Source organism: Carcharhinus amblyrhynchos, chromosome 31 (genome assembly GCF_965287045.1).
Source record: "Carcharhinus amblyrhynchos chromosome 31, sCarAmb.v2.hapA, whole genome shotgun sequence".
In the NCBI taxonomy this organism is placed as follows: Eukaryota; Metazoa; Chordata; class Chondrichthyes; order Carcharhiniformes; family Carcharhinidae; genus Carcharhinus; species Carcharhinus amblyrhynchos.
Genome location: NC_137354.1, coordinates 20,510,339 through 20,525,168, shown reverse-complemented (window position 1 = coordinate 20,525,168; position 14,830 = coordinate 20,510,339). Strand labels below are relative to the sequence as shown.

Genomic DNA, 14,830 nt, shown 5'->3' with positions numbered 1-14,830 from the left:
GCCCACACACGACCCACCGTGTGCATGCCCCTCGTTTGACAACGAGGTGGACCTCCACCTGCGGAATAAAAGACAAAAACGTTAATCACAAGCCTGCCTTTCCGGTGTCTCCCGAGGTTCTAACCCTTATTTAATAACCCCTACCATAACCCTCCATCCTCGTTTCACTCATGTGCCTATCTAACTGAACCTTAAACGAGTCCAAAGTCCTTCAAGTATAGTCACTGCTGCACTATAGGAAACACAGCAGCCAATTTGCACACAGTGAGCTCTCAAACAGCAACGTGATAACAGCCAATTACCAAAAATCATGAATGCAACCTCTGACACCAGTTTGTTTTTTGTTATCCATTCCCTCTGCTCCATCACATGTGGGCACACAATCTCTGCCATCTGGAATTATACCCCTAATTCCATCAGTTTTGCTTTTTCAAAATATCATCTGGATTCCCAAATTGTGTTTTTTTTCTTCTCGTGGTTGGCATCTCTCTATCCTAAGGTATCTTTCTAATAAGAAAGGATGGCAGAGTGGTTAGCACTGCTGCCTCATAGTGCCAGGGGCCCCGGGTTCAATTCCCAGCTTGGGTCACTACCTGTGTGGAGTTTGCACATTCTCCCCATGTCTGTGTGGGCTTCCTCAGGGTGCACCGGTTTCATCCCACAGTCCAAAGATGTGTGGGTTAGGTGGATTGGCCATGCTAAATTGCCCCTTCATGTCAGGGGAATGAGCTAGGGTAAATGCATGGGGTTATGGGGACAGGGGCCTGGGTGTGTTTGTCGTCGGTGCAGACATGGGCCGAATGGCCTCCTTCTGCACTGTAGGATTCTATGATTCTAAGAAGAGCTGTAGAAATGTAAATTCATTTCACATTAGCAGGATCTTCAGAGTTCCACTGGAGCTTATTAAACCTACTATTTTGATTTGATTTGATTTGTCATTATACATAGTGAAAAGATTCATTTCTTGCACGCTTTACAGACAAAATATACCGTTCATAGAAAAAGGAAAAGAGAGAGTGCAGAATGTAGTTAGGGTACAGAGAAAGATCAACTTAATACAAGGTAGGTCCATTCAAAAGTCTGACAGCAGCAAGGAAGAATCTGTTCTTGAGTTGGTTGGTACATGACCTCAGACTTCTGTATCTTTTTCTCGATGGAAGAAGGTGGAAGAGAGAATGTGTGGGATGCATGGGGTCCTTAATTATGCTGGCTGCTTTGCCAAGGCAGGAGGAAGTGTAGACAGAGTCAATGGATGGTGGTTTGTGTGACGGATTCGGCTATATTCACAACCCTTTTGTAGTTCCTTGCAGTCTTGGGCAGGCAGAGCAGGAGCTATACCAAGTTGTGATATAACCAGCAAGAATGCTTCCTAAGGTGCATCTGCAAAAGTTGGAGAGAGCCATAGCTGACATGCCAGATTTTCTTAGTCTTCTAAGAAAGTAGAGGCATTGGCGGGCTTGGAATTAGTGGCACATGGAAATTGGTGTCTAAGGGATGTATGTGTACAACTAACGTGTTTTTATTCAAGGATTACTGCACACAGACTACTTAATTTGGCAATGAAAGATTATACTAGGAGGTTTTTGCAGATTGGCTGGTAAGTGGGGAGAATGTTCGCTAAAGATAACTAGGAGCTATTTAGAGGGAACTCTGGCGAAAATATCAGGAAGATGCTTAAAATCAGAAAGAAAGTGCTGACAGTAAGTAGATCGGGGAACACATGCACCAAAGTAGGCCATTCAGTTCCTCAAAATTATAGCAAACCAAAAGTACCAGATGTAGCTGCTCTTGCATTAAGCAATTCTAATGCTAATGGCAATGTGTTCTGATGTACAGCATCTTAGAGCATCAAGGTAAACTTTCTGGATCCACTGAGAGTAATCTCTTGATCTGGCTCGGGAAAGTGTGTAGACAGATTGTAACCTTTTCATTCCAAGATTTGCTCATTTCCAAGACTTGTGAAAGAAAAATATGCAAATGTGCTCCCAATCAAGCCTGGACTAAACTCAGATTTTGGAGTGAGGAAACAGATAGCGCTGTATAAAAATAAATTACTGCAGATGCTGGAATCTGAAACTAAAAGACAGAATGCTAGAAAATCTCAGCAGGTCTGGCAGCATCTGTAAGGAGAGAAAAGAGCTGGCATTTCAAGTCCAGATGACCCTTTGTTAAAGCTAAAAGGCATAGAAACTGGGAGATATTTATACAATGGGGTGATGGATTTAAAGATGAGTCATAGCCACAAAACGAAGAGGAAAGGCTGCTAATGACAGCCTATAAAGAGAATAGAAGATATGAATGGCCAAACGGCAGAGAAGCTGCAATCAGAGGGTAAGCTGTGACAAACGGGGATTGGGTGGGAGAGAGGTAAAATTGAGAAGAGGGGAAAGGGGGAAAAAAGGTAAGGAAAGCAGTGATAAAATAGAGGGAAAGATTGTGGCGGGGGGGCTGAAAAGAAAAATAAATAAAGACAATAAAGAAATAAAAGTTAGAGAACAGTTAAAATTAAATGAAAACAAAGAAGTTGAGGTAGGGTACAGCTAATCATCTGAAGTTGTTGAATTGAGACTGGAAGGCTGTAATTTGTCTAGCCAGAAGAGGAGATGCTGTTCCTCCAGTTTACGTTGAGCTTCACTGGAACACTGCAGCAAGCCAAGGACAGACATGTGGGCATGGGAGCAGGATTGTGTGCCATCATCATGTATCAGTCAAGTGACTTGAACTTGTGACCATGTGGTAGGGAAATATCAGCACTGTTAGTAACTAACTGTATAGTAAGAAGTCTAATTCCTGCTTTCAGTCATGTTAAGCAATAATTTCCTTTGAATACTCAGCAAATACCAAACCACCAGAATGCTAGCAAGGGCTGCATTCTTCTGTATCTTAATGATTAAGGGAGACGACCAGTACATCTGATGCAAATTGAATGGCTTTTTTTGTTTGCATACTGTTGGATTACGTCAGAATGTTTCCAAATAACAAAAATAAAAATCAACTGAGATGCGGCATTCCCCACAGAGGAGGTTCAGCTGCTGGCTGTTGTGCTCCCGTCAGCTTGTTTAGTGTCTTATATCATTACAACCTGGAAACAGGTTGCTGGCTCACTTTCTTAGTGACGAAACAATGCATTGTAACACTTTTCCTCTTAGTGTGCCCTTTTCCAGCTGTGCCCTCCTCCCCCAAAATAAAACTTTAACAAGATTTCCTTTCACTTTCTTTGCTAACTCTTGAAGGCTTTGACTCATGCTCCTGTACAATTCCATGGTTACAGAAATTTGCAATGATCTCAATCCAGGAGTCATTCTTCAAAAGCAAGCTTTGACAGAACATCAACAACTCATCTAACTCTTAGATGAGTAGATGCGTAGTCTATCTCCTTTTCTTCTTATTCCAAAATGAGAGATTAGACCATTTCATAAGGAGTTTATCAGCCTGCTGCATATCATCAGCTGATTGCAAGATTACTGCCTGTAATCTAGATTCAGAATTTTCTGTCCTTATGGTCAGGAATTATAGGGTCTTTCATTTAGCACATTGCACAGTGTGGCTGGAGTGAGGTGGTTTGGGGGAGTAGAAAGAGGTGAAAAAGATTTTATATGGTGCCCTTTGCAGCTGGAGGACACACAAAGCTAATGAAGTACTTTTGAAGTGTTGTCACTGTTGCAATCATAGTCACCGAAAAAAACATTCCTCTTCTTCAAAACAGCATCACAAAAACTAATATGACAGGGGAGATTTGGTCAAATGTCTCATCCAAAAGATGGCGTAGCAATAACTGACTATTCTTCCAATGCTCACGGACTAAACTGTGTGCTCAATTTTCTGGATTGGGGCTCAAACTCCAAAGGGGAGGTAAATGTGCTAAGCACTGTGTTGAGGCAGACACCATGGAATGCATTACCATTACACCCAATTCAGTCCTAACGCAAAAACCTCACACAATGGGAGGTGGAGGAGCAACAACAAGACACTGATCGGGATCAAGATGCCAATGAATTTGCCCACTTTAGCTTGAGCCTGACGTAACACCCACACTGCCATCCTTGCTAACACAGTTCAGGGAAACAATACTGACATTTGGCTCAGTTTCATAATAAAAGGTGTATTCTTACACACATACACATCCCCCAACAGATATATCTTCTATTTGCAATGCAGTCAGAGTTAAAATTCGCAAAAGAGACAATAAAACGAGGAAGGAGTATGAACAGATGGAAGCTACAAGTACACAGCATCATTCTAGTGCAGAAGCTCTTTAACTTCCAGCAATTAATGCTAAAAGCAAGAGCTCAATTCAAACTCTCGTAACAAATTCAAATTCTTCTTGCTAGATCAAGGTCATTTTCTAGTCTGCACACCAAGAGGAATCCTAATGCAACTTTTATTTCAACAAGCATTTTACTCAAGATTGTACTAGATTGATGGTCCATTGAAAGGATTGCACAGAGATCACAGACAACACTGAGGTCAATATGTAAACACCCTGGTTCCATCAGATCTAGTCATTTAATTAATAGAAAAAAAGCCTTTTCATCGCCATGTGGCACTTGATCCTGGTGCTTTTTAAAATTTCACTAGGCTCTGTTACACGAGGAATTTTCTCTGACAAGCCACTGATTCAATCAACCTTCTTATCTCTGCTATCACTGGTCATTCACCATTCAAACTACCTTTATACTGATATCCCAGTAATTCAAATAGCCACAGTGGAAATTATGCTTGCCATCAGTACTACTGAGTCCAGTTATTGATGGCATTCAATTGCCTGGGATTGACAGTAGAGCCAGCACGGGTACTACAATTTACAAACGGCTCAAATTTGCATGTTATTACAGTGCACTTGTTTAATATGACGACTTGTATTTTGACTCTATGGAGTACAGGTCATTGGTCATTTCTCTTTACCATATGCACTATCAGAGAATCACCCTGTGGGGTTTCTGTGATTATCATGCATAAGTGTAGTACATCATTTATTTGTTCCCTGTAACAAATACAAGTCATACGTAGCCATGCCCATGTCTAGGTTGGGCATGAGGATGTAGGATCTTTGCAGCTGGCAAAAGAAACTTTCACACCATTGGCTTGGACTGCCTTCTAACAGTGTGCATTTTACACCAAATCACCCAGTCCCAGCTCAGCCACCATTTTACCATTCATCACCAACACAATTTGTCCCGGAAGCTGCATTAGGCAGTGTAACGGACATGCAAAAATAGTGTGGCTAATTAAGTCAGCTGGCGTACTGTCTATCCCAGCTTTCAATAGAGTTAATGACCCAGCTTCTACAGCCCTCTGTGATAAAGAATTCCACAGATCCACAACCCTCAGAAGAAATTCCTCCTTATCTCTGTCCTAAATGAGCGATCCTTTACTCTGAAATTATGCCTTCAGGTCCCAGACTCTCCCACAGGGGAACAACCTCTTAGTATCTATGCTGTCAAGCCCTGAGAATCCTACATGTCTCAGTAAACTTGTCTCTCATTTTCCTAAGCTCCAATGAGTAGAGGCCCAACACACTCAACCTTTCCACATGTGAAAATCTCCATAGCCGGGATCGACCAAGAGAATCTTCAATGCCCATACAAAATGTTTCAGTGTTCCAGATGTGTTCTAACTATTGTCTTGTAATTTTAGCAAATTCCCCTCTTTTTTATACTCCATTCCCTTTTAAATAAAAGCCAACATTCTATTGGCCTCCCCTACTTCGTGCTGAATTTGCATGCTAGTTTGTGATTTATGCACAAGGACACCCAAATCCCTCAGTGCTGCGGCTTTCTGAAGTCTTTCTCCATTTAAGTATTCAGCTCCTTTATTCTTCCTATCAAAGTGATAACTTTATATTCCATCGGCTAAGTTTTTGTCCACTCAAATCCCCTGGCAGACTGTCATCTTCACCTTCCCATCTATTTTTGTGCATTTCACAAACTTGGCATTAGTACATTCACTTTCCTTATATACTGTAAATAATTGTGGTCCCAGCACTGATTACTGTGGCATTCTATTAGTTAGAGGTTGCCATCTTTCAAGTGTCCATTATATCATCTGTGTCTACTATCAGTTAGCCAATCCACTTTACATGCTAACAGATTGCCCCCAACACCATGGCTCTTATTAAATAAGTAGCTTTTTGTAAAGTATTTTATTGAATGCTTTTTGGAAATCCAAGTTCCATCTACTGGTTCCCCTTTATCTATCCTGCTCAATACCACCTCAAAGAATTCTAAGAAAATTGTCCCACATGATTTTCTCTTCATGAAGCCATACTGATTCTGCTTGATTTTATTATGTATTTCTATATGGTCTGCTATTACATCCTTTATAATGTACTCTTAACAGTTTCATAATGGCAGATGTTTAACTAACTGGCCTATAGATACCTGTTTTTTTGACTCCTTTCCTTGCTGGATAAGGACAGTTTTCCAGTTTTCTGGGATTACAGAAAATAAGGATTCTTGGAAGATTATTACTAATGCATCCACTATCTCAGTAGCTGCTTCCCTTTAATAACCTAGGATGCAACCCATCATGTCCAAGATACATATTAACCAATAGCCCCATTAGTTTTCCCCGTACTTTTTCCCTAGTGATAGTAATATTTATTTCCTCCCACTCTTTTGCCCCTTTAGGCTGAATAAAAGGCCCATGATACTCAAGAATGGTTTACTGATTTGAGGTTGTCGTCCAGCCAAGCATTGAAGGTGAGGGGGTTACAATGATACAGAAACAAATATAGAAATAAGACGTTCATGGAGAATGGCTTTCCATATCTGCGAAAACCCAAGGTGCAAAAGATCAGTTAGAAAGCAGTGGAAACAGTTTGGGAATTAGCATTTCCAATTGCAGAAACAAAGAAACTAGAAGCAGGAGGCGGCCATTTGGCTCTTCATGCCTACTCCGCCATTCATTTTGATCACAGCTGATTATCAAATTCCAATATCCTGATCCCACCTTCGCCCCATATCCCTTTAGCCTCAAGAGCTATCTAATTGCTTCTTGAAATCACACAATGTTTCGGCCTCAACTACATTCTGTGGTAGCAAATTCCACAGATTCACCACTCTCTGGGTGAAGAAATTTCTCCTTACCTCAGTTCTAAAAAAGTTTAACCTTTATCTTCAAGCTATGACCCCTAGTTCTGAACTCCCCCACCAGCAGGAACATCCTTTCTGAATCTACCTTGTCTGATGCTGTCAGAATTTTATAAGTTTCAACAAGATCCCTCTCACTCTTCTAAACTCCAGTGAATATAATCCTAATCGACTTAGTCTCTCCTCATATGACAGACCTGCCACCCCAGGAATCAGCCTGGTAAACCTTTGCAGTACTCCTTCTATAGCAAGGACATCCTTCTTCAGCTAAGGACACCTGGTACAGTGGTACCAGAATGGTACAGTGGCACAAGTGGTTAGCACTGCTGCCTCACAGCGCCAGGGACCTGGGTTCAATACCCAGCTTGGGTCACAGTCTGTATGGATTTTGCATGTTCTCCATGTGTTAACATGGCTTTCCACCGGGTGCTCCAGTTTCCTCCCACAGTCCAAAGATGTGCAGGTTAGGTTGACTGGCCATGTTAAATTGCCACTTAGCGGCAGGGGACTAGCAGGGTGAATACTTGGGCTGCAGGGATAGGAGTGGGTGGGTTGTGGTTGGTTCAGACTCAATGGACCGAATGGCTCCCTTCTGCACTGTAAGGAATCTCTGATAATTCTATGATCAAAACTGCACACAATACTACAGGTGTGGCCTCACCAACACCCTATACAAAGTGACAAAACGGACACTATGGACAGATTTAGACAAATGCAAAAAAATGCAGAAAAGGAAGCAGCTATAGAAAATTGCAGTCATAAGAATGATTGTGGCTGAAATGATGTGTGCGAAGGATCGAGGGTGTGGCTATGACTGTGCTTGCAGATAAAGCATAAAATTCTTCCACCAAACAGATGGGAGTTCAAAGAAAATTCAATCACCGAGAGTTAGTGGTTGTTTGTTGAAAAACTGTAGCTGGAAAAAGAAAATGAAGGTGGAGAAAGCTCTTCAAATCAAACAATATTCTGTTTGGAGTATGTCCAAATTTCTGGATGTGTGCTCCAATGAAGTAACTCATAAAACAGAAAAATCCTGAATTAATAAAATCTTTGCATAATTACAGAATAACCAATACCAGAATTATTTTGACACTCAAAAGACATCCACAACTCTGAATAATACTGAAAGTATTGTAACAGTTTGGCTTATGATTAAAAAAAACCATTTTAAAACTCGAGAAAAAACAAAGGATTGAAATATGGCCAGAAATAAGTGTTTCAGACAGGAAACCTAGAAGCCTGAACAACTTGAAGACGGTTCACAGCATACCTGGTTTTAAATATTAAGCTATCCTTGTAGCACACCCAGACTCCCATTCACTCACTACACTAAAAATACATACTACTGTACTTTTCCGTTCAAAGCAGCACTCATGAGTCTCTTCAGATTTGATAAGACAATACCATTAGCTTAAGACACTCAGTAGAATTAATAAAAATCAAGCCCATATTAGAAACTCAAGCACAACTTCAATTTAGGTCAGAATAATTTCTGACTCCAACTTTGGAATGCCCCACCTAGGAATGGGGGTGGAGAGGGTGCCATTGGAGGCAGAGAGAGGGGTACACCGAGATGCTAACACTGGATGTAGGTAGCTAGCTGCCCTGCCTTGGCATAAGGCTGCCCCCGGCAGGGCAGCAGGGGCAAGGCTGCCCCCGGCAGGGCAGCAGGGGCAAGGCTGCCCCCGGCAGGGCAGCAGGGGCAAGGCTGCCCCCGGCAGGGCAGCAGGGGCAAGGCTGCCCCCGGCAGGGCAGCAGGGGCAAGGCTGCCCCCGGCAGGGCAGCAGGGGCAAGGCTGCCCCCGGCAGGGCAGCAGGGGCAAGGCTGCCCCCGGCAGGGCAGCAGGGGCAAGGCTGCCCCCGGCAGGGCAGCAGGGGCAAGGCTGCCCCCGGCAGGGCAGCAGGGGCAAGGCTGCCCCCGGCAGGGCAGCAGGGGCAAGGCTGCCCCCGGCAGGGCAGCAGGGGCAAGGCTGCCCCCGGCAGGGCAGCAGGGGCAAGGCTGCCCCCGGCAGGGCAGCAGGGGCAAGGCTGCCCCCGGCAGGGCAGCAGGGGCAAGGCTGCCCCCGGCAGGGCAGCAGGGGCAAGGCTGCCCCCGGCAGGGCAGCAGGGGCAAGGCTGCCCCCGGCAGGGCAGCAGGGGCAAGGCTCCTGCTACAGGGTGGCACTGTTCCCCCTCACCTCCTTTGCAGGGTGTCCGGTGCTGACTGTGCTGGGCCCGGTAGCCCTCGATGACCTCCCACTCGCCGTTGTCCCTCTTGATGGGGAAGGAGATGGACAGGACGTGGTTACAGGGCTTGATGATCTTCAGGATGCCCCGCACCCGGTTGTGCTTCTGCTCGTCCGATTCGCGGGTCCGCAGGTCCTCCACTAACTTGTCCTCCACGATCTTGGCCCCGCGGTCGAAGAAGCCCTCCACCATGTTGAAGAAGTTGGGGTCGTCCTCCAGCTCACTGCCCGGGGGCTCGCTGGAGTACAGGCGGCAGGGAAGGAGGGCTGCCGGGCCGCCCAGGCGCTGCAAAGCGCCCTCGGCAGCGGCCGGCGAGGAAGCGGTGGCCCCGCGAGCCAACAGTTCCCCTAGATACCGGTACATGGCGGGCGATAGGCCGTGTGTGGGGGAGGGTTTGGACGGATACCGGGCTGAAGTGGACTCAGGAGGCACTGACTTCTTTTCACCCCCCCCCTCTTTCACTCAGCCTGACTGACAAAACACCCGCGACGCCGCCACTGCGCAAGCGCGCCCTGCCTGCGACCACGCGTGCGTCTTGGGGTGTGTGAGAGGCCAGTCAGCCAGCGGCGGAGCCAAAGAAGGCAGAGTCAGACAGGGGGTGGAGTCAGAAAGGGGGCGGAGCGAGCAGGATAGGTAAATAGATAAATGGGGCGGGGCTGAGCCAAAAAACGGAAGGGCCGGGGACAGAAAGGGGCGGGGTCAACAAAGGGGCGTCACAAGGGGACGGGGCAGTTACCGAAAGGGCGGGGCGGAGTCAGAAAGAGGGCGGGGCGCTACCCCGCCCACGTGCAGGCACGAAATGAGGGCGGGGCCGACTCAGCGGGGACGTTTGAGGAGCGGGCATCGCGTGCAAGGAAAGGGGGGCGGAGCAAAATAACGGTCTGGGGGGGGCCAATGCCGGAGGCGCGCTTCTCCGGCGCCCATCTTCGGGCCATATGCGCATGCGCTGCCGGTCGCCTTAATTATCTGACCATCAAAGCAGTCAATGGGGATTGGCCGACCTGAGGAGCTTCGAGAACCTTCGGTAATTTTCGTAGCGTGGGCGAGTCTTTTTGAACCTTTAACCCGGGAAATAGTATCAGCAAATCTGATACTATTTACGATGAAATATGTTACTGAGGGGGAAAAGAAAGCTTTAACAAAAAAAGACTGAGTTTGTAAGATGTCCCTTCGTCAATGGTCGCCGCCCTGACGGTGTCAGTACTTGAGGTAGGGAGGCTCAAAGTTTCTGCACATGTTACTACCAGGCCCAATGTCATTTACCTCACCAGATAAACACTAGTCCATGTAACTTCCGAGATCACAAGTTGCTTATGGTTTAAAGCAAGTTTGAATGATCCAGATGCAGCAATAGATCAGGTACCTGTCAATTCACTGCAGGTTGACTTCATTAAGAAGTCTCACAACACCAGGTTAAAAGTCCACCAGCTTTATTTGTAGCAAATGCCACTAGCTTTCATAACCGGTTGTGCCTTTGTCAGGTGGGTGGGAGTTCTGATCACAAACATGGTTGACCTCATACCAGAGAGGTTTTAGCAGTTATGTGTTGTGGACAATCCAAACTATCGAGAATGGTTATTTCTCATGCTGCGTTATCTTTCAAATACACAGCGCACAAACATTCCCCATAATACAGCTAAAGAGCTGAATTATTGATGTGGATCATCTAGCTCGACATTTTGATTTATTATTGTCACGTGTATTGCCATACAGTGAAAAGTTTTGTTCCTTGAACATTATAGAGACAAAACATACCGTTCATAGAATACATAGGGGAGAAGGAAAGGAGAGGGTGCAGAATATAGTGTTAGAGTCGTAGCTAGGGTGTAAGATCGCCTTAATATATGGTAGGTCCATATATCCTTAATATATGGTAGGTCCATTCAGAAGTTTGATGGCAGCAGAGAAGAAGCTGTCCTAGAGTTGGTTGGTACGTGATCTCAGGGGCTTCTGCCTGACAGAAGAGGATGGAAGAGAGTACGTGCGTGGTGTTGTTGATTATGTTGGTTGCTTTTCCAAGACAGCGAGAAGTGTAGATAGAGTCAATGGGTGGGAGGCTGGTTTGCATAATGGACTTGACTACGTTCACAACCCTTAGTAGTTTCTTGTGGTCTTAGTCAGAGCAGGTGCCCATACCAAGCTGTGATGCATCCAGAAGGGAGGCTTTCTATGGTACATTTGGAAAAAATGGGTGAGAGTCATAGTGGACTTGCCAAATTTCCTAAGTCTCCTGAAAAAGTAGAGGCATTGGTGGGCTTTCTTGACTATAGTGTCAACGTGGGGCGACCAAGATTGGTTATTGGAGATCTGGACACCTAGAAACTTGAAGCTGTCTACCATTTCGACTTCATCTCCATTGATGTGGACAGGGGTTTATTTTCCATAAAGCTTTTTGAAGTCAATGACTACCTCCTTCATTTTACTAACATTGAGAGAGAGATTTTTGTCATTGCACTATTTCATCAGATTCTCTCTTTCTTCTCCATCTCATCATTGTTTGAGATCTGACCTACTACGGTGGTGTCATTAGCAAACTTGAAAATGGAGTTGGAGGAGAATTTGGCTGGACATCATAAATCTGTAAAGAGTATAGTTAGAGGCAGAGGACGCAGCCTTGCAGGGCCCTAGTATGGAGGATAATCGTGGAGGAGGTGTCATTGCCTATCCTTACTGTGGTCTGTGGGTTAGGAAGTCTAAGATTCAATCACAGAAGGAGGAACTGAGCCCTAGGCCACGGAGTTTGGAGATGAGTTTTTTTAGGAGTAATACTGTTGAAGGCTGCACTGTAGTCAATAAATAGGAGTCTATCATAAGTGTCCTTGTTATCCAAGTGTTCCAGGGTTGAGTGTAGGGCCAGGGAGATGGTGTCAGCCGTGGACCTGTTATGGTGATAGGTGAACTGTAGTGGATTCAAGTAGTCTGGGAGACCGGAGTTGATCCATTCCATGACTAACCTTTCAAAGCACGTCATAATGATGGATGTCAGAGCCAGAAGGCGGTTAAGTCATTAAGGCACTCTGCCTTGCTTTTCTTTGGTACAGGGATGATTGTCATCTTCATGAAGCAGATAGTGACCTCAGATCATTTCTTATGGGTCAGTTTCTAAGGCCGAACCAGACTGTTTGCCAGTCATGTTTGTGTCGTATTTGACCTGGAGATTATTCTCCCACCACATGTTTGTGCCATCACTGAGACTGCAGATTTTCACCTCCGTAAAATCATCTAAATCTTCTCCTGCCTCAGCTCAACCACTGAAACTGTCTTCCAACAACTTGTATTTAAAAAGCACCTTTAATGTAATAAAAAGGCTCATGGAGCTTTGTAGGGACATTATGAAGTAAAATTGGACACTGAACGACACAAAGCTGTACATAGAGTCATAGAGTTTTACAACACAGCAAGAAGAACTTTGGCCCATCATGTCTGTGCCAGCTATCAAGCACCTATCTATTCTAATCCCATTTTCCAGCAATTGGTCCCTAGCCTTGTATGCTATGGCACTTCAAGTGCCCATCTAAATGCTTCTTAGATGTTGTGAGGATTCCTGCCTCTTAATACCTTTTTAGGCAGCGAGTTCCAGATTCCCATCACCCTTTGGATGAAAACATTTTTCTTCAAATCCCCTCAATCTCTTGCTCTTTACTTTACATCGACGCAACCTCTTGATTGACCCCTCTATTAAGGGGAAAAGTTTCTTCCTACCTACCCATCTACATCCCTCATAATTTTGTACACCTCCATGAGGTCTCCCCACAGCTTTCTCTCATCTAAGGAAAACAACCCCAGCCTAACCAGCTTCCCTTCATGGTTGAAAAACTCCAGCCAAAGCAATGTCCTGGTAGCTCTCCTGAATCATTTCTAGTGCACTCGCATACTTCTTATAGTGTGTCGTCCAGAAGGGCACACAGTACTCAAGCTGGACGTTATAAATGAGCTGTGGCCTAATGGGCATTTTATACAGCGCCGTAATAACCTCCCTGCTATTTATATTCTATGCCTTGGCTAATAAAGGCAAGTATATGCCTACTTAACCACCTTATCTAGCGAGCCTACCGCCTTCAGGGATCTTTGGACATGCATCTCAAGATCCCTCTGATCCTCTGCATTTCCGAGCATACAGCAGTTCACTGTGTATTCCTTGTCTTGTTTGTCCTCCCAAAATGCATCACCTCATTTTCTAGGATCAAATTCCATTTTCCATTGTTCTGCCCATTTGATCAGCCTGCCCATATTGTCCTGTAATCTTAGGCATTCCTCCTTGCTATTCACCACACAACCAATTTTCATATCACCTGCAAACTTACTAATCATACATCCCACATTCACATCTCGATCACTAATGTTTGGACAGATGGTTAAAGGTTTAGTGAAGGAGGTAGGATTTAAAGAGCATCTTAAGGATGTTAGAGAGGTTTAGGTTTATAACCTAGGCAGCTGGAGGCACAACCATCATAGTGATTGAAATCAGGAATTTCCAAGAGGCCTGGAATTGATGAATGTACTTATCTTGGAGGGTTGTGGAGCTGGAGAATATATTGATATGGAAGGGTGAGGCCATTGAGTAACTCAAAAGCAAGGATGAGGATATTAATATTAAGCATAGCTTGATGAGAGGATAACTCTGGGTCAGTGAGCATAGGAGTGATGGATAAAGCAGAATTAGGACTAGTGCTTATGACAGACTTAAATTTGAAAGTCCATTGGTCTCAATGTATGATTGATTTTCCAAAGGTAGCCCAATAGCTTGACTGTTCCAGTTAACCTCAATATAAGTTAACCTCTACCCAATAACCTGAGGTAGAGAGCAAGAGAAATAGGACAGAGTTCCTGCTTTTTAATACCATCCAATAACTCCTGCTAGAAAATGTGGGCATGACCTGAGAACAGGACAATGTTCAGCTGTAATGGTTGGCATGGCTGAATAGAATTGCAGTACTGACCCTTTAGATTGGTACATGATTTAGGCATCATTCTGCAGGAATGCTGGCACAAGTGGAACTTTACTACAGCAAGAGATAGATTTAAAGGAGACGAAAAGTAAATAATTTCCTTACTGCCTCTACCCATCCTTTCAGAACAGAAACAGCTGTATCATTTTTTGACAAATGTGTTGTAAGCAGTAATCAGCCTGGCAGAAAAGTAAATTTGCTCGAGCTATCTACAAACCCACATAAGTGTGCATCAACTAAAACCTTGGCGACTATAATTTTTCTGCTGATTGGTTATGGAAAGCATTGAATGGTCGTTATCATAAGATTATTGGATATTGAAACAGTCTAGCATTCAATTGTTTTCATGTCTTAGGTCCAGGAAATTCAAAGATTAGCTCAGATTGTGATTACCAAGTGTGTGTTGCTGTTTTCCTTTATTAAAATGAACCCGGTGCTGTTGTGGTGGCTTGCTGAATTTATCTATTAAGTACCTGAGTTCAATGAATGCTTCTCTACAAAAGAATCAAGATAGGTTAGCTCAATGGAAGAAAAGGAGGCAGCTGGAGTGAAATACAATCAGGAA

At 44.5% G+C, this 14,830-nt stretch overlaps 2 protein-coding genes across 6 annotated transcripts in view; one reads left to right on the top strand and one right to left on the bottom strand.

Annotated features, from left to right (window-relative positions):
- LOC145360538 (glutamate dehydrogenase, mitochondrial) overlaps positions 1-9,820 on the bottom strand; it is a 94,620-nt gene extending 84,800 nt beyond the window's left edge. The window contains exon 1 of the mRNA XM_080215810.1: positions 9,268-9,820. Coding sequence (XP_080071936.1) covers positions 9,268-9,679 — 412 coding nt within the window. The 5' untranslated portion in view covers positions 9,680-9,820. The remainder of the gene's footprint in view (positions 1-9,267) is intronic.
- A 418-nt stretch (positions 9,821-10,238) lies between these two features.
- shld2 (shieldin complex subunit 2) overlaps positions 10,239-14,830 on the top strand; it is an 88,357-nt gene continuing 83,765 nt past the window's right edge. For 3 of the 5 annotated variants that reach the window (XM_080215737.1, XM_080215738.1, XM_080215739.1), the window contains exon 1: positions 10,239-10,340. The gene's annotated coding sequence lies outside the window, so the exon portion shown is untranslated. Of the gene's footprint in view, positions 10,341-10,416; positions 10,526-14,830 lie in introns of those variants that run through there. The other 2 variants (XM_080215741.1, XM_080215740.1) reach the window with 2 other exon arrangements.